This window comes from Rousettus aegyptiacus, unplaced genomic scaffold (assembly GCF_014176215.1).
Source record: "Rousettus aegyptiacus isolate mRouAeg1 unplaced genomic scaffold, mRouAeg1.p scaffold_m13_p_2, whole genome shotgun sequence".
Lineage (NCBI taxonomy): Eukaryota > Metazoa > Chordata > Mammalia > Chiroptera > Pteropodidae > Rousettus > Rousettus aegyptiacus.
The window spans coordinates 120,507,518-120,527,801 of NW_023416295.1; the positions used below are offsets into that span (position 1 = coordinate 120,507,518).

The window sequence follows — 20,284 nt, forward strand, 5'->3', positions numbered from 1 at the left end:
CCCCTTTATCAGGTCTGGGCCAGGATTCTGAAATAAATTCCAGGTTGTATAAATTTAGACTTAAAAATTTAAATCTTAAAACTGTTAAATTTGGGGAACAGATAGAATTTTTCTTTTATCTGCAGCAAGAAGTTTTCTTTTAAAAAAAAGACTAGACCACATATAAAGAGTCTATATCCTTCCTTTCCCCTTTCATGCCCCCCCCCAAAAAAAGCATCATAAACAAGGTTAAGACAGGTGACAAATTGTGAAAATATTTGCAACCTTTGTGGAAAAGGTTAATAAATCCTATTGAACGAGTTCTTAGAAAACAACTATTAATATCTTAATTGAAAAGTGGGCAAAAGAAATAGTAACTAACCAACTCATAGAGAAATTAAAAATGACCAAAGTAAATGCAAAAAGATTGTTAGTGCCAATCAAAGAAATGTTTAACAGAAGGAGGCCTTTATCTCCTGTGGAACTAGCAGAGATTAAAAGGATTAATACCCAGTATTTGCAGAAGTCTGAGAAAATGTGAACTACATAGCCTCTGTTCATAAGAGTGTAAATCGGTATAAGCTATCAGAAAGCTAATTTAACAAGACATATCACTTCAGAATACACACATCAAGCAGTCTCACTTAGGAATTTATCCTAAGAAAACAAAATTCATTCAAAAAATATGCAAGTACCTATTATGTGCCTGACACTGCACAGAGCTAAATATAAAAAATGTACAAGTAGTATTAATAGAAGAAAATGGAAAACCTAAATGTCCAGTAGGGAATTGGTTACATTGCTACACAATTAATAAATATTAAACCAACAGTAGATGATAAAGATCTGTATATGTTGACTTGGAAAGTGACTCCCTATCACATACTATAGGGAGAAAAGGTTTTACATCAGCATCTCTTCTCCGTTAAAAATGTATTTGAATATGTTTAAGCATAGAGAAGTTTGGAAGGATCAGTACTAAAATGTTTTAGCCATATGGTGACTCTTACTCATCGATTTGTCCAAATCTACTACCATTTATTATTAGGTAGCATATTCATACAAAAGAATCCATATAACTCACGTTAGTTATGAAACACAAGAAATAGCCATGAACCCCTGTCCCATTTAAGAACTCGGTTATTCCCAGTCTTAGTGCGTCTACCAGTGTGCTCCTCCCCATCCTATCCCTCACCTGCCCCATGAGAGTGATCACTTTACTGAATATCATAGTTATCATTCTTTGGCTTTTATTTTTTAGTACGTATCATGTACATATCCCTAAACAGCTTACCTAGTTTTGACCTTTTTTTGCGCTTTAAAAATGACATCCTATTAGATGTCATCCGGGACTTTTTTCAGTTTAGCATTGTTTCCAGATCGATCCATGTTGGTCACAGATGTCTAATATCCCACTGTATTTATGTATCACAACTTACCTGTTTCCTTGTCAGTCAGTGGACATTTGTGTTGTTTTAGGAACAGTGCTGCTATAGTGTTCTTATACATCTCTCCCAGTGAACACGTGTATATACCAAGGTTACAGGAACTGCACGTGTTCATTTTACAAAATGACCATTAACTTACATGCTCACCTGCTATGAATGGGAATTCCTCTTGTTATGTATGAAACTGTTAGACAACCTAATTTCTGCCAATCTAGTGGGTAAAAATGACCAAAATTATATTTAGTCCTATAGTGCGTTTCTTCATTAATGAATCTTTTTTTTTTTTTTTTTTCTAATAGCTTAAGTCACTTACCATATATTTCACTAAAGTTTACAATTCACAAGTTTTGGGTATATTCGCAGAGCTGTGCAGCCACACTATAATCTAATTTTAGAACATTCTCATCACCCCCAGAACATTAGCAGTCATTCTCCCATTGCTCCTTCTTCCAGCACTAGGCAAGCTCTAATCTACATTCTGTCTCTCTAGATTTGTCTATTGTGGACATTTTGTTAATAGAATCAAACATTATGTGACTTCTTGGGACTGGTTTCTTTCACTGAGCATGTTTTCAAGGATCATCCACATCATAACATGTATGTCAGTACTTCATTAGTTTTTATTGCTGAACAATATTCGGTTGTATGGATATACCACATTTATTCATTCATTTGTAGGTTGATATACATTTGGGTTTCCCCTTTCTGACTATTAATAATGCTGCTATGAACATTTGTGTACAAATTTTTGGTGGACAGATGTTTTCAGTTCTCTTGGATATATAACTAGAAGTAGAATTGCTGGGTCACATGGTGACTTTATGTTTAACTTTTGAGGAACTGTCGTACTGTTTCTGAAGCGACTACACCATTTTATAAATTCCCACAAGTATTATACAAGGGTTCTGATTTATCCACATCCTCACCAACACTTACTGTTATCAAAATCATGGGGGTGTAAAGTGGTATCTCGCTGTGGTTTTGATTTGCCTTTCCCTAATGACTAATGATAGTGAACATCTTGTCATGTGTTTATTGGACATTTGTATGTCTTTGGCGAAATATCTGTTCAGACCCTTGCCCATTCCTAATTGAGTTTTTGATCGGTGAATCATTTTTTGTATATGCCTTTTGCGTAGCTTCCTTGCGAAGTGACTATTTTGTCCATCATATTCCCCATTTGTGACTTATCTTTTCCCTTCGTTAAGATATGAGAATACAGGAGTTAAATGTATAAATTGTCTCTTTTATGATAAGTGTTCTTTGTGTCTTGTGTATAAAAATGCTTCTGAACCTTGAGGTCAGAAAACAGTTCTGGATTTTCTTCTAAACTTTTTGTGCTTACATTCAAGTCCTGTATATATCTAGAATTGATTTTCTTGTACGAGTCAGGATCCCATTTCAGTTTTTTTCTCTATACTTATTGTCTTTTCTAGTCCATGGATCTCTCATGCCAGGATCATATTGTCTTGTTATAAAGCTGTATAATTAAGTCTTTGGGCACACCTCTCTCACTGATCTTAGGATCCCAGCTACCACTTACAGATACTTCAAAAACAGCTTTTCAGATCACCTGAAAAATCATATTGGCCTTTGGTTAGAATTGAAAGTTTACATCTTTTAATTTTCTTCATACATTTTTATACTGGATACTGTGGGGGCCCAGGTAAGCTGCTCCAAGATATCCCACAATGGTGTGCTGATTGATTAGTTACTTAAGAAACTGCCTGTTCAAGAAGAAAACCCTGATCTCTCTATCCCCCTATAAGCAGGAGATGAATCTCCCATTTGATAGCTGCCCTTTTTGTTTCTTGAGGTTGAGAGACAACCTTATCAGAGTTAAAAGAATCCAGTCAAAAGCTTATATAAACAAGCTTTGTACTGCCTTTAGTAATTTACTACCCAGGCCCAAACTTTGTTTAGATTCCTAATGAATACCCAAACCTGGCTTAGATTCCTTTCTAATGAGCACTAACTTTGTCCTGTCAGTTTATCACAAATTTATAGTTTGTCTAAAAAGTAAAAAAGTACCTGGTTCGATCATCTCTTTGAGCCTCATTTTATGATCTGAGCATCATATTGCGATTTTCCCATGCACACATATTAGATTGGTTTTTCTCCTTAGTCTTGTGTCAATTTACTGTTTGTACTTCTAGTCCAATCATAAGGACTAAAGGGTTGAGGGGGAGAATTCTCCCCCTCCTCAACAAGTTCATGGTGTCTTTGTTCTGACCATTAAGTAGTACTTTGAACCCATTACAGTCCTTAGCACACCAGCCCTATTTAATATGTTAGTACTTGTTCTTGTGTGTATTAAACTATAACTTTCTTAGTATGAGCTTAGAGTAGTTCTTATGTAGAATTGTTTATTTTAGTCTGGACTTCCAGCTCCTTGCCCTGTAACTGATATTCTTGCTTAGCCACTTTGTAGTTTCATGTTCCTGACCAGCCTCACAGAAATAGTCTTGGGCAGTAACTATTAAATGCTCAAAGCATTTGACCATCACTTGTAAGCGCTCTGTAAATACCAGATATGATACTCAGTAGCTTTCATATGCATCAGTTGTAGTCTTTCCCTTTAGTTACTTAGTGAACAGTATAATTAGTTGTGACTCCCAAATCCCCTTTAGCAGAATAAATAACTTTTTGGTCTTTTTCAGTCTATGTGTCTCATAGGAACCACTTTTGTTCTTCTAGAAAGGTGCCACTAATGTGACCTGGCGATCAGATGTCCTGGTGGAATATCAAGGAGAAGGTCGTAATGTCACTGACCCAACATGTCCTTCTCTGAGTCCTGGAGTATCTGTGAGTAATAGTTTGAGTTGGCTTAGAAGCTTTCTTACCAACAGCACAGCAAGGCATTAGTATAGATGGATGTGTCAAGTACTGAAACCTTTAATCTGAGTCCTCTGTCACGTGACTGTGGGAGATTAATAGATGCACAAAATGCAATAATTCTGAAAATGAAAATAATCCTAAAATTGATGCTGTTGACCTATTGTCATAGTGTATACTTCAAATTCTAATTTTTATAACAAGTGCACATATCTACCCATATTTCTTTATCAACACTCCTTCCTGTTTTCCTACCCTTCCAAACAGCAGTACCATTTTTTATTAGGAATGTTATCAGTGGCATCCAATTGAGAGACGGGGATCCCATCTGTAGCCATACCACCATGAGGGTCTTACATTGGTGGCGACCAGGCTGGTCATGGAGGTGATAACAACAGCGTTGGCCTAACTTTGGAGAATGAAAAATAGGCTTCCATTTGGAGTTAACTCTCCTAATACCAAAGTGTTAAGATATAGTTAAGAACCAACCAAAAATCGGTATGGGAGAAATGAAGAAATAAGTTAAGAGTTTAAATCTTTTTTAGTGATAACTCATAAATAACTTATCGCAAATGGCTCCACAAAGCTCATTTTAGCCTTTCTCTCCAACCCTGTATGATAACAGTTCCTAATATATCTTGTAAGTGATTCATTTGAGTATTGATTTCCTCTCCCTATGAACTACATTTTAAAGGTGCCCATTACAACTAATTCTTATCAGATTAGCAGACAGGCATGGCAACAGTCTACAAACACACACCACAGCCAAGTTAGCCATCAGAAAGGAACAAAACCTCACATCTACTTTGATTCACTTCTCTGTAGAAGGTTCCTAATTTCTATCTAGTAGTATGTCTGGTTTGAGCCAGCTTGGTTGCCCCTGCAGGCAAGTAACTAGTTGTTACTGTTTTCATTTAACTTTTTAAATATCCCTTCAGCAATGTTTCCCAGATTGTGTGTGTGAAGATGCTTATAACAACACCTATGCCTGTGTGAGGACCATGTCAGCGCTGTGGAATTTGCAGTATTGCGAGTTCGATGACCAGGAGGTAAGAAGTCCTGCTGTCTCCCCTACCCTTGTGTTTGTGTCTTTTGCAAGAGTGCTTTGTTGGCTGGACTTGATGGCAGAAGAGCAATTTCAAGGATTCTCTAGAGAAGATGTGTTTATCTATACTTCCACTTAGGTTTCCTTCAGTTAAGAAAATAGAACACCCCAAGACTTCTCTATGACCTTCCTGGATGGGGCTTTCTCCACTCCTACCACCATCCAGACGTAAACTTTAAATGCACAGGCCACTTGTTCAGAATGTTGCATGCCTAGTCTGTTTGCTTCCCTGCTACTTTGGGGTAAGGGTAAGGCACTTCAACTTGTTCAGAAACTTGTCCCCATGACAGCATGGTCCAGTGCTGCTCAAATAGGTTAGTAGTGGGGGTCAGAGGCAGGACCAGGCTTCTAGCCAACACGGATCAGTGTGGATTATCTGAAGGATCACATGAACTCCAGTCCCTTGGGGTTTCATACTATATCAGAAGGTGCTAACCAGCCCCATCTGGCAACCCACATCTTGCCATATGGAGCTGATGCTCAAGTTTCTCAGAAATTGACTTGCTCACCATTTATTTGTAGCTAGTAAGCACTTTAGACAACAGGCAAGAGAGTTCCCCTTCCCCCATAACATTCATAATGTGTATCAGTGTCATACCTATAAGTGATAGTCTGAGGGCAGCCACTTGAAGCCATTATAGGCAAAATTTACCTACCATCTTCTTAGCCTATCACTTGACTCTAATTTGGAGAACAAGTACAGATTGGGTGGGGCGGGGGGCGCGGTGGATTGTGATATTAGACATTGTTTGAAAAAAATAGTACCTTTTGGAGATGTCCAAAACTTTTTTAAAATAGGAAAACTAACTTTTGTGTAACAAAGGTTAAGAGTCTTTCCTTATCTATTCTTATTTGAATTCTAAGGCAAAAATAAACCTTCAGATGTCAACTCCTATTCAGTAACTTTATAACTAAGTCTAATTTGAGACCTTGCCATTTGAGGGTCCTGCTTCTGCTCTCTGCTTTAATTACAGAAAGTAATAAATCCCTCCACCCCCACTGCTCCCACCCGACTCTGCCTAAAACAGGTCCCTCTCCAGCACATGAGCCATAGACCGAAGCATTTAACCTCCAGAACAGATGCTTCATTGACTCATGTATACCCTTGGGCTCTTTGAGGATCCTGAGACCAGATTTTTTCCTGGCCTTGATTGTTGTCTACCTCCTTCCTTTCCTTTTACAAGTAATTCACATGAGTATTTCTTTCAATGTAACCCTTACTCTTTTCTCTCCTCCATCTTTTCATTTCCTGTAGGTGTTTGTAGAAGTCTATAACTTAACTGCTGACCCACACCAAATCACTAACATTGCTAAAAGTATAGACCCAGAGCTTTTAGGAAAGATGAACTATCGGCTAATGATGTTACAGTCCTGTTCTGGACCAACCTGCCGAACTCCAGGAGTTTTTGACCCCGGGTAAGTTTCCGTTTTCTTCAGTGACTTTGCCAAGTTGTTTCTAGCAGTCATGCTCTTGAAGGCAGAGAGAGCCTGTTGGGTCCTTTTTGCTTTGAGCTGATCTGTGTTTCTCATTCTTCCGCTTTAGAGTGGGAATACTTGATACATGAGCCTGCTGTGCTGGAGAAAATAGCTGTTTGAATCTTGTGCTCTTTGATGCCAGTCAGTGCTTTAGTTAGAGGTGTAGCCCTGCTCTTCACCACTGGGGCTCTTCTGCCTCTCCGCACCAGTTGATTGCACTACTGACACCTGCGGCTACTTTAAAGTAACTGACCAAGTGTTAACCCTGCTCCCTAGTGCTTCTAAGAGCATATGCCTTCATTTCTCAGGCACCCTAATTATAGAAATGTGAATGCATGCCAGTAAATTTAATATATTAGACAATGAAATAGAAGGTGTAAATTCTCAAATGTTGAAATATATAAGCCCACTGCAGTATGTGAAGGTAGAAAAGATGTTTAACTATCGCCTATTAAGTCAGCTCTGTTTCTCCCACTCTCTTAAACAGTATCTTTTCACCAGTAGCATTAGGCTCAGCACACCACGCATTTGAGCCACCTATGGCAAGAAGCCTGTCATCTTTTGCTTGAAAATTGTGAAATTAAAAATCAAATTTTCATTGGGAAAGGATTTTTCAGTTTTTATACTTTGTGGGAGAGAGGGAAGAATAACGTCCTACACTGATAGAAAGTAGTAACTTAATTTTTAGCGATCTCCATAAGTGGTATCTTCAGTCTAAATGAGAGGGGAATGTAAGTTAATGAGTAGAGAAACTGGATTATAAACTACTTATTAAAAAATGTAATACTTTTGTTTTTAAATACAGCTGACCCTTGAACAACATGGGTTTGGATTGTGCGGGTATACTTATATGTGGATTTTTTTCAATAAGTATAGTCGGCCCTTTATATCTTCAGGTTTCACATCCATAGATTCAGCCAATCATGGATCAGAAATATGCACCATTTTTGATTCGTGATTAGTTGAATCTGTGGATGTGCAAGGCTGACACTTGGATTTTCAGCTGTGTGGGGTTTGGCACCATTAACCGCCAGGTTGTTCAAGAGTCACCTGTCGTATACAGAGTCAAAGAGACATGGACGCCAGCAAACCAAAACTAGATAACAATACAGAGATAAATAACTTTTTCATATGGATATTCCTGTTAATGCAAACTTCTAACTGCCCAGCTTTGGTCTTTTCTCCAAGTTAGTGAGGAATGGGTCGTCACATGGTACCTACCAGTTACTTAAAATAGGAAGTTCAGTCTGTAAGATAAAAAACATAAGACATCTAGTTGACACATGCTGATTTTGCAGTTTACAATAGCTACTTTTATCAAACCATATAAAGTTAGATGTCTGTAGTAGTGTCTGGCTGACTCTTGGGGTTTAAGGCCAACATCTAATTAAATCTTAAGGATCAAGGGACATGAACATCTTTGACTAGGATGTTTGGCCAGTAGTCTCTGAGCAGCTGCTGCTAGAACACAGACCTGCTGCACCAGCTGGCATCCAGTTGGCTAGGGCGCGGCAGCAGCCACCTCGTTTCTTCTGAGCATCTGGCCTTAATGTTACAAGGACTCACCCACAGACCTTCCATACAACCCTTAGAGCCCAAGCAGGGCCATTTCAAATGCAGAGGTGGAGCTTAGGAGTCATGATTTGCCCAAGGGGGTCACCCTGTTAGGAACTGATAAGATCTCCTGACTTCCAGGCAAACTTTTTTTTTTACACTAAATTGTGTTGAATACATTTTAGGAGCTTATAACTAAGATTCTAGATGCTGGCTTTGCTGGTGTGAGCCTAAGCTATTGAAACTCTGATTCTAGGAGAAGGGAATGATGTCCTAAGGATGGAGAGCAGTAACTTAGCCATCTTCATGTGAAATGATAGGACTATATGCAAATGAGTAGAAGAACAGATTATAGTTTTAGAACTGATTTTCTTTTAAATTCCTTAGCCATAGCTTATTCTTTCTTACCAACTCGTTAAGCATATAGATTCCCACAGGCTCAATCCAGCTACCATGTATTGTGTGTAGCTGCTTTTACGCTTCGACAAAGTTGGGTAGTTGAGACAGACTATATGGGCCTACAAATCCTAAAATACAGTCTGGCCCTTTACCAAAAAAAAAAAGTTGGCCAGCCCTCGCTCTAAAATCACTTGTCCCAAGAGATAGTAGATAAAAGTAAAATACAATGTTATTTCTAGCCTGCACATGTAAAATCTTTTTCTAGCCAATCTGTATTCTTTGCATCTGCCATGTCTCAACTCAAGTTACCATTCGGCATTTACTCTTTCCCTGGGATAGCAAAATAAGTTATTTTATGTGCCAGATATTGTACATGAATTGCCTTACTATTTTATGGGTAGCTAGAGGAGTTAATGACTTACCCAAGTTCATAATGAGCCAGATTCAAACTCATGCCTGAGGTACACACCTGTGCTCATGCACTACAGTCTGGGTCTTAACTGTAAAAGAAGAAAGGGCTTTGAAACTACTGGTAGGGCTTTCAGCAAGGGCTAGACTCTTCCATCAGGCTGCTTTATACCTTAGGGATCACCCCATCACTCCTCAAAACAACAACAAAAAAGCCTCAAATCTTGCCTCCTCCTATACTGCTTTCAATTTAGGATTAACCTTACTTCAGTTTCCTTCTCTCCACTTCACTTGTGTGACATTGCTTTGTGCTCACTGACTTGTGATGGAAATGCCCTTATTAAGCACTCCAGTTTTGTACTAAGAACTTTGCCACCAGATTCCCTTCTCGTGATGTAATTGTTCGTGTCTCTCCCTGCTGTCCTTTCCACTTAACATTCTAAGTACTCGGTGGCTAACATCAGTTTATGTGACATCTTTTATTTTTCTTCCCCAGGTATAGGTTTGACCCTCGTCTCATGTTCAATCATGGCAGTATCAGGACTCGAAGGTTTTCGAAACATCTGTAGCAACCTCTGCAGTTGGATCTCTGAACACCTTTCTGATGAAGTGATTATAGTAGGTGTCTGTAGCTAGTCTTTAAGATCATACCTGGAAGAGTTTCTGGACTGGCTTCAAGTCCTGTTCTAAAAGGCAGCCCAATCAGCTGGCTTCCTTGTGCAATGTATTAATACTGTGAACCCTGCCCATGTGTCAGGAGTGGCTGTCCCTGGTCTCTTGATTCAGCTGATAACAGACGCTCCTGAGGTCTTTATTCTCACCATACTGTCCCCTATCTGTCTTGGCGCTACAGTTCCCCATTATTCCTCATGTGATCAAAGTCTAAATTTATAAATCTATTCAGATAAATGGCAATACTTTAGGGGGAAAATGTGTTTGGTATACAGCTTGACCTAAAATCAAAGGACCTGCATATAGCTTTTCAGATTGAGCATTTCACGATCAAAATTACTAACCTCACATGGCTTGAAGAATAACTGTTAGAGCTGATTCATCTGATTATAAAAACAAGTACATTGTTTTTAGGTTAGTAGAAATAAATAACATCCATCACAATGTGATAAGGTCACAAGTTTATAATGTGTCAACCAAGCCCTGATTTTTTTTTTTTTTTTTAATTCTGGGCTGGTGCTACACTGAAATAGAACAGTAAGTTTTTGGTGAAGGTTAATTCCAAGTAGTTATTGAAGGTGATAGCCATCTACTTACCAGTGGCTGCTAACCACGTGGAGTACCAGTTTAACACCAGGGCTAGTGAGGGAATGTCTCTTCTATGAATGCTTTCCCCTGAGCTCTGAAAAATAAAGTGGCTTAGGTTTCTCAGCAGAGAGAAAGAAATTGCAAGGGTTAGTGAAGGTTGTATTTTCTGAGGGCCTTCTGTAGAAAGGGCTCTAGTTGGGATGCAGTAAGTGCCTGTCCAGCAGGGAGTCTGGGTTTCAGCCCTACATAAGGTTGCTTTGACCCTCTCTGCATTTTGCCGACATTCTGTTTAAGATATAAAAATTTCTTACAATTGATGCAAAGTACCAACTACTTTACCCTACCTTCTTCCCGAGTTTTTGGAGTCTTGTGTAAGTTGGGCCCCATTAGCTATTTCCCTGTCAAAACCAGATCTTGAGGATTCTTCTCTCTGCTCTGTTCAGAACACATACATTTTTATGTTTCTTGGCTCAAAGGCAAATTCTGTTTCCACCATTTTCTTCACAAGAAAACTAATAAGTGATAGGACAGCAGGCAAGGAGGAAGAGTTGTGGTTTATAACCTGTTCAACTCAGGCAACAGTCATTTTAGCTTTAAGGTCTTAGGTTGAGCTTTAAGCACTTTGTAAGACACGGCCATAGCAGTTTTTCTATCAGAATTCCAGATAGCCATGATGGGTTTATAGCCATTGGGTTTATTCCTTTACCTCGTGCAATCCCATTAATTGTGGTATTTAGAGGTGAACTAGGCAAATGAAATGAACACCTCTGCTGTGAATATAGGGAAAAGAATTTTGTAACTGAAAGCAAACTACAATGTTGAATATGGGTATCGGCTTCATTCTACACTTTTGATTCATAACATTAATCAGTCAACTTCTACATTAATGCAAGTTGACCATAGTTATTCCTGAATAAAAGAAACCAACTCTTAACCAGGTCTTGTACTGTGATGTCATATTATTAATTCAATTTATGATGCTGGTTCCTGAAAGTCATAAGAGTGACACACAAGTCAGCCGCCACTAATCTCCCCTCCACACGGTTCTTACATTCAGCAGACTCCTGTTTGGGTGGTGGGGATGTGGTGAGGCACTCTCTGCACCTCTCCTGTATTTGGTACATTTCCTACCTAACTCTTGAATGGCTTCTAATTTGAATTTTTCTCTTGGACTGGCTTCATTCTGGATTTGTGCTAAAATCTAAATTCATTTTTTGTTAACAGGCCTAGCAGACTACAAAACACAATAAACTTTTTAGAATGTCTGTGTACCCACTGCAGGAGGCTTGCCTTGTTTCTCTCTTAGTTATACTAATATAAATTTTGATTCTTTTAAGAAGGCCAGGTTCTTATCTGTGTCCTTCAGAGTAGACAGCTCTATACCTATTAGAAATGAACAGAGTTCATAGGAACGAAGAGACTTTGCCTTATAAGATTTCCTATTACAAAGCTCTTCCTCAGGCAACACCTTTTGAATATCTTTGAATTCGACCAACGGTGCTGTTGCAAAATATACTTTTTTGTGGTCAATACATTTTTTTGTCAATAGAAATTGACAACACTTAGGATTTTGTACAAAATAGTAACTATAGTCATGGAAATTATACCTTAATCTGTAAGACATTCTTAAATTTTTAAGTGTCTAAATTAAGGATTAGTGCTTTTTTAACAAAAGATGAATTGTCCCCAAGATCCTTATTAAGAAAAAGCAAAGGGTATTTAAACTGATCCACCAATGGAACTTGATGGGAATATTTGGATTCTTTAGTTTCACCACCACTTAGGTCCCACTGAATTTTGTGACTGCCTATGGCCTATGTTCGCATCATCTGTTCCTAGGAGTTATTCTGCCCTGGCTCTATGTCACTTCAGTTGTTTGACTTAGAAAGTGCCCTTCAAAGGACCCTGTTCACTGCTGCACTTTTCAACGAATTAAAATTTATTTCTGTTCTAGTGGAAACGTGTCCTTTGTTTTAGTCCACAAGTAGTAATTTTAACATGATGCTGTTTTAATCACTCACCTAGTACTGAAGGATGGGCTGTTTCCACACTGGTTACCATAGTCTTTACGTAGAAAGCTCTTCTAACTGTGGTCCCTGCTGACCAAGATCCCTAAGTGAGCACCATGGAGAAAATTCTTCCTGAAAAATTCATATGCATTTACAGCTTTGGAGAAAAATCATCTAAACTTGGCTGGCTTTAAATTAGATCAACTAAGCTCACCTTTGAAGGCTTTGCCTTGATGTCATGTGATCAATTGCCCCAAATACAGAATGACTTCATAGGAGAGTTGGAAAACTTTCCTAAAAGGAATAGTTAATATTTTAGGCTTGCAGGCCATATAGTCTTCTGTTAAAATTACTTAACTCTGTTTCTGTAACACAAAAGTAGCCCTACTCAATGAGTGGCTGTATTCCAACAAATCTTTATTTACAAAAACAGGTACACCATGATTTGCCAACCCCAGACCTAGTAGGTTGCCTCATATTTTATAGGCAAGTAGAGATGATAGAGGACTCCCATGAAGTTGCAAGGTTACTACTAGAAAAATAGGTAACAGGCATATCACATGCCTAGCCATCAACAAGGAAAAAAAAAATCTGTTTGCATAGACTCACAAAGTTAGCATGAGTATAGACTCCAGCAGATTCATTTTTCTAATTTTTCCCACTTATTCTCACTGAGACTACCCTGCCCTATAGAACCAAATTACCTATGGAATATTCTTTGTTTCACCTTTCTCTACTAGCAATTAGTTTAAAGAATTGGTTATATGATTACCTTGAAGTCTGTGGAGGCAGGAACAGACAACCAGAGAACCCAAAGGCCACAAGCTGAAAGAACTGTGCTGAGACTGCTACTGATGGCCTAGGAATTAGGTAAGACAGGGTTTAAATCTGAGGCATGGGAGCTTGCTCTTAGAGTATCGCAGATAGATAACAATTCTAAATCTTGGTCTTTGACAGTTCATGGCCACCTTCCACCCAGGAGACCTGAGATCCATAGGTATCCTCTTAACCTGCAGCTCTGACTGATGCTGATAGGACCTCACATGGTAGAGAGATACAAAGGATACTTGTAATTAGTGTTTATTATGATAAGAATAGCTCTGCAGGATGGGTTTTTTTTTCCCCCTCAGTTTAATTTACCCAAGCTCACAAAGCTAATTAGTCAGAGTCAGGATTTCAAAAATCTGGCTTCAAAGCCATCTTTCTGTTAAACTCTGCTCTCTGTGATCTAACGATTGTCCCCTCCCATCATATTCCTGAGTGCCTACTCTACCTGATAGTGAGCTTGGTTATGAAATGGAGTTATTCTATTCCTAACCTCCAGGATATTAGGTTGAAAAGAAAAAAGAAAAAAAACTTCCAAGAATACTCTTTTCTGGCAAAGTTATTCTTGAAGGAGAGAGAAAGTTTTCCAGGCAAGAAAAATGGCCTTCGCATCACCACTAAATCAGCCTTTCAAGAAATAAAGGGACTTTAAGCTGAAAAGAAAGGGTGCAATTAGTAACTTATAAATGTATAATTCTCACTGGTAAATGTAAATATATAGTAAAAGTAGTGAGTTAATCACATTGTTAGTGTAAAGGTTAAAAGACAAAAGAAAAGTAAAAAGTATAGCTACAATTAAGGGATACACAAGATAAAATGTAAAATATGACATCAAAAATGGGGGGGGGGGAGGTAGAAGTTTAGAATACATTCAAATTTAACTTCTATGTAAGCTTCAGGTAACCAGAAGGCAAAAACATATACTGTAGACATAAAAGAATCTAAGCATATATATGCTAAAGTCATCAAACCGTGAACAGAGGAACAGAGAGGAACTACGAGACAGCCATAAAACAACAAAATTGCAACAAGTACATACTTAATAATTAAATATAAATGGACTAAATTCCCAAATCAAAAGAGTGGCCAAATGGATTAAAAAAAAAAAGACCCCCTCCACCCCCATTCCCATCTTTATGCTGCCTACAAGAGATTTCAGATATAAGGAAAGTGAAAGGATGGAAAAAGATATTCATGCAACTGGAAATCAAAAGAAAGCTGGAATAGACTTTAAAACAAAGACTGTAATCAGAGACAAAGATGGGCATTACATAATGATAAATGGTTGTATCCAACAAGAGGAAAAAACATTTATATACCCAATATAGGAGGTACCTAAATATATAAAGCAAATATTAACCTTATGAAAAAAATATATAGAACTTGTCCCTGATACCTGTATTTAAAGGGAAACTACGGTTTCAGACTAAGTAGGGGAGGTACCACAACCTTTCAAGTGGCATCTTGTCTCACTGCACAGCATGGCTATTGGAAAATAAGTCAAAACAGCTCCTCTCTTTGGACCTCATTTAACTGTTTCCAGCATGGCTGCAGTAAGCCAGTGTCCAAGTGCCTTCCACAAAGCATCAGCACAGGCCCGTGCAACTAACGAGGTAAGAGTACACTTGAGGGTGTGACTTTGAGGCTAGATCACAGAAGACAAAACCACTTCCATCATGCTCTCTTAGATTACTCTGGAGGAAACCTGCTGCCATATCATGAAGACACCAGAGCAGCCCTGTGGTGAGGTCTGCGTGGTAAGGATGTGAGGCCTCCTGCAAATGACCAGCCCAACCTGTCAGCTGTGTGAGGGAGCAATCTCAGATCTTCCAGCCCCAGTCACATGGCAACATCCAGCCCAAGCCAACATCTTAACTGCAACCTCATGAGAGCCCCCCTAAGCCAGAACCATCCAGCTAATCTCCCAAATTCCTGACCTACAGAGACCACATGATATGTTTAATGTTTTCAGCTGCTGATTTTAGAGTAAATTGTTATGCACCAATAGATGACTAACCTAATGACCAAAGCTGGTTTTCCAAGAGAAAAGCTGGGGCAAGCCTTTTGTCAAAACCTATCCAACTGTAGTTACCTGGAACAGGGCAAAGCCATCTAGTGGGAGAGATACAACTTATGTCCAAATAGAAAAATATGTCTTATGGACCTTATATATTTGATGAATATAAACAAACACTGGCTCCCGCCTATTGTTACCAAAACCAAGTAGAAGCTGCTTTGTTGAAGTGGTTGCTAAAATGTAGTTCTCAACACATGTTGGAAAATATTTTAATGGATTCTGTTGGCTGGCAGGGTCCAGTCACAAGTCCAAGTCTTCTCTCCAGGGGGTCTCCATAACACACAAGTTGGTGTAGGGGAGAGCAGAGCACAGGGGCAGAGCAGCTCTTAGCAGCTGCAGCATGCCAGGATTCTGGCTTGGTTTCTGAGGCACCTGTTGTCCAAATCAAGATCATCAGTCATTTCTCCCTTGCCTGGTCCCAAAACTGGGAAAATAGCTCACAAGTGCAATTGATTCTGTTCCTGCCTAAGTTCCTGCATGAGCATCCCTAGTCCCAGCTGTTCGGAAGAAAGTGGCTGTTTGGTGTACTTTTCTTCTCCAGTTCCTCTATCTCCCCAGCATCTCCCGGAGTAGGTGAGCAGCAACTCTATTAGGTCTGAGATCAACCTGACAACCTGGATTCTTTGAGCAATCTGGAATGAATGACTACTGACCGAGACATCTATCAGGGCAGCCTTCAGCCTTTGACTATTCTTTTATGGATGCTGTCACAGAAAACTGAAACCCAGGTGCCAACTCGGGTCCTCTGCACAGCAGAGGAAAACAAACACTGGGCCCTTTCTTCTTCCTGTAATGCCACGTAAGGCTCTAGTTAAGAGTTCAGCCAGGGTGAACACTGACCGCATGAGAGGCAGGAAGCTGCAGCTCAAGGTCAGCCTGTACAGGAGCTCCTTCCTATCTCAAAGCAGCCCCAGTGGCTGCTTCCAGACACATCTATGAAATGTTTCAGTCCCACAAATGTTGTGCCCTGCAGCTGGGAGAGATACAAAGTGAACTGAAGAAGTGGTCCAATCCCCCAGGAGATTACTATCTTGGGGGAGGACTCACATGCATAACAACACTGAGCAGAAACAAGGATGAAGGCCCTCAGACTGCACCAATACACGGCTCTCTGGTCTGGATGTCTCAGCATCACTCTCACCTTACCAGGACATAACTGCATGAGCATCCCTAGTCCCAGCTGTTCTGAGAATGTTGGCGCTAACTTGTCAGAGAAGAAAGACAATACTCTGCCACTTATTTATGGGGACCAAAAGGGAAGGCACTAAATATTGATTTCTTGACCTACCAATTGTCCTGGCATCATCAGTGTTTTGCTTATAACTCCATTTCCTTCCCTGAGTTTAAAAAACAAAGTCTTTGCTTGGAAAAGTGTGCTGAGATGATGCTTCCAGATGAATTTTAGTGTCAACATGATAGGTAAGCATCTTGGTAAAGCAGACATTAACACCCCTGTAGGAACAAGAACTTGGAAAATACCACCGCCGTGCACCATATCGGGCTGTACAGTGTACAAAGCATCTTCACATTCTCCATCTTACTTGGGCCTCACATCGGTCCTGTGAGATAAGCAAACACTTTACAGGGGAAGAAAACTGGACATGATGCACAGCAACTGCCACTGTAAATGTTAACCATGCCCTTCTTATTGAGCCCTGGTTTACGTTCTTTTCTCAGAGGAAAAACAGCAAGAATGACGCTGATAAAGCATCATGCCAAAAGACATCAGAAACCAGCCCCCACCATGTAGGAAATTTTTATGTAAGTTATGAATTCTGATTGGTAACTCTTACTCATCCTTAAGATCTCAGCTTTAAACCACTTCCTCCAGGAAGCTTTCTCTAACCTAAATAATAAACTCATAAAACTCTATCCTTTATCTTCATGACACTTACCAGTTAGCATAACATGTGGACTCTGGTTCCCATGAAGATAAGGGCTGTGATGTTCTTTCTCACCATAACTACCCAGCACCTAACATCCTCAGGGGGATTTATAAATATTTGTTGAATGAAAGAAAGAAAACACTTGGTATTCTACTCAACTTTCTTTTTGTGTAAAGAACAGAATATAAACTGAAAGTTTAAAACAAAGGGATGGTTATAAGAATACAGATTTAACAGAACCCAACAGTAAATCAGATACACTCACTCCTCAAATATGATTACGCATAGCTCCAAAGTGTTGGCTGGGAAAGAAAAAAGGAAGGGGAGGGAGGGAGAGGAAGAGGGAGGAGAAGGAAGGAAGGAAGGGGAAGGTATCGTAACAGTATTTCTCATTTGAATAAACCTAAACCCTACTGTTATTTCCAATATGAAAGTAAGCTTAAATGTTAGAATATTACTGACCATATGCATTAAAGCTATACACTGCAGATAACTGTAAACTGTAAATTCCTGAGGGAACCAAGAAGTTTGTAGTAGCAGCGACATCAGTGTCCATTGGCAAGCTTTTCAGACACTAGGCAAAACTAAGAATGTGTAGAACTCACCACTTTTCTGCACAAATTAACAGTAAAATTTTTAAGGAAACATTTCAATACGAGGACCTCATTTTGTCTTGAAATTTCTTCCAGCAGATCCTAACACTGTCCTTTTCCAACTACCAACTTCACAACAAATAACTTTTTGCAAGACCTGCCTATTGTGTCTCTGGCTTCAATAGCCTTACTTGCAAAAGAAAATATTAAAAAGCAACCTGGGAGACGAAAACACCAGGGTAACACAGGTCAGAAACTCTTCCTGGCCTTGCTCACACTTCTACATACTAGCTGGTTATCTTCCTTGAAGCTCACTCCCTTCCCCAGCACATGCCAACTCCCATACAAAGTTTATCTGAAAAAAAGGCAGTGGAACTTGGACTTTTCTGGAGGCTGAGACCCAAGTTCCTCGATTTCTATGGCTGCCCTTATATGCTAGACAAGCATTTTTCACTGATAAGGCATTAAATGACATGCTCGATTTTACCTAAAATATAACTGACTTTGAACGTTTTCCTTGAAGATCACACGTGCAGGAAAAAGTTGAAATGTTGGCCATTTCGAAAAGAATCTGAAGACACTATACTTCAGAGTAAAAAAAAAAAAAAAAAAAATGAATTGATGCTGTTGCCTCCCCTCCTGCAACCACAATACTTCATTAAAAATTCTAAATTCTGGAAAGACACTAGTTTGCTGCTCCAGAATGCCTAGAATTTAAGCAAGTTTTTTTTTGCTTTTTTATGGCACTTGAAAATCAGAAAACCCTCTAGGGCAGAGCCCCCTACAATCCATTTCAAAGGAAAGGAACCACACGCGTCTTAATTAATCCCACATGTCCATAAAGGGTGTCTAAATTGAGGGGAGGTACAAACGCAACCAGATCTGTGCCACTCAAGATGGAGGCACATTAAAGGTCATACCCATTGTTTAGAAGCTAAAAAGTATCAAACTATCCTCATTATAGTAATTCCCTCTCTAGAACAAAGCCAAAACCCCAACTTTCTTTTGAAGTATAAAGAGGGCTCTGATGTTTTGCTGTTTGTGTGCAAGCCATTTAAAAATTCCAATACTCACTTTTCTTGGAAATGGGAAGAGAGGAGCTTTAGGAGTTCAGCTGCTACCAAGTGCTACCTCAGCCAAGCCTGAGAATCACAGCTGCCTTTGGAAACTATTATTTAGGATGAAAAGGGTCTGTCCCTCTACCCTGCCATTTTCATCTTATAGAATTAAAGGGAGAGATTTGCAAGGAAGGAAGGAAGAAGGGGAAGGGAGGAGAGGGTAGGGAAGAGAGGAAGGAAGGAAGGAAGGAAGGAAGGAAGGAAGGGAGGGAGGGAGGGAGGGAGGGAGGGAGGGAGGGAGGGAAGAAAAGAACAGGAGAAAAGAAACCAAAAACCAATAGCCCAAAACAAAAACAAAACCCTGCAGTCATTATCAATGCCCACTACCCTCCCCTTGCTCTTCTCCCCCTAATCCTTACACAAAGCTGCTCTCTTGCACACTTACGCAAGTAATAATCCACAAGACAAGTGTACACCTTAATGACTTTAAATACTTAGTTTCCTATGTTACTTTGAAGAGGATCTTCCTTGATGGGGAGTAAAACTCCAGCCTTGCGAGTATTTGGTGGCTCCTCTGGAACTTTGAACTCTGAAGCTACCTTTCCTCTGGTGGTTCCAGGAATTATCTTGCTAATTGCGGGGAGAACACTGGGTTGGGCTACCTGCCCTGTCAGTTCCGCCCATGCAACAGAACCTATAAATGAAAACACAGGCAGGTGTTTCACTCGGTGTAACTTGAATGGAATGCTAAATGAACAAAAACAACGGATAAAGCATTCTGCTATCAAGGCTGCCCTTTCATTTCCCACAAATCCCAACTGTACCCAAAGAGACCTGCTTTCAGATGAACTGCCCATTAGAGGCCACCCAGGAGGCTTTGAACAGGCAGTTTAATGGAAAATCTGGAACCCGGTCATAGGAAAAGGCAGTGGAGAGGCAGGGGCAGCGCAGCTGCCAGGTCCTGGCTCTGCCACTCACAGGGAGCCATGGGCAAGCTGCTGGACCTCAGTGCCTGTCTGTTTCCTCACCTGCAAAACGGGGACGAGGGGGAGGAAATGAGTTAATACATAGTAAGCTTTTTGGAGTGACACCTGGCATATGTTAAGCACTTTGTTTAAATCTGCTATTATCATATACTTTCCCTCTTCTATATTAAAAAAAAAAAGTCCCTAATTGGAATCATCTGACACAGTCCCAAACACAGTACACAATTCTTAAGAGCTAATTTTGCAATATAAGAATATTTATGAAGTTATTGATCAGTTATTGATTTGTGTAAAAACACAAATCCTGAAGAGAAGTCTAGGGCAGAAAGTTGATTCCTTTTAAGGGATAAAAATTCAAAAACATCCCCCTGCACCTTGGGTAATAA

At 39.6% G+C, this 20,284-nt stretch overlaps 1 protein-coding gene and 1 long non-coding RNA gene across 2 annotated transcripts in view; one reads left to right on the top strand and one right to left on the bottom strand.

Moving 5' to 3' along the window:
- Positions 1 to 12,417, top strand: part of GNS (glucosamine (N-acetyl)-6-sulfatase) — a 37,338-nt gene extending 24,921 nt beyond the window's left edge. The window contains exons 11-14 of the mRNA XM_016139905.2: positions 4,125 to 4,232; positions 5,201 to 5,311; positions 6,623 to 6,783; positions 9,701 to 12,417. Coding sequence (XP_015995391.1) covers positions 4,125 to 4,232; positions 5,201 to 5,311; positions 6,623 to 6,783; positions 9,701 to 9,773 — 453 coding nt within the window. The 3' untranslated portion in view covers positions 9,774 to 12,417. The remainder of the gene's footprint in view (positions 1 to 4,124; positions 4,233 to 5,200; positions 5,312 to 6,622; positions 6,784 to 9,700) is intronic.
- On the bottom strand, positions 143 to 9,701 carry LOC118613659. Its single transcript, XR_004955630.1, has 2 exons — positions 9,219 to 9,701; positions 143 to 8,090 (listed from the first exon to the last, which is right to left on the bottom strand). It is a non-coding gene; the product is annotated as an uncharacterized LOC118613659 (long non-coding RNA).
- Positions 12,418 to 20,284: the final 7,867 nt, after the last annotated feature.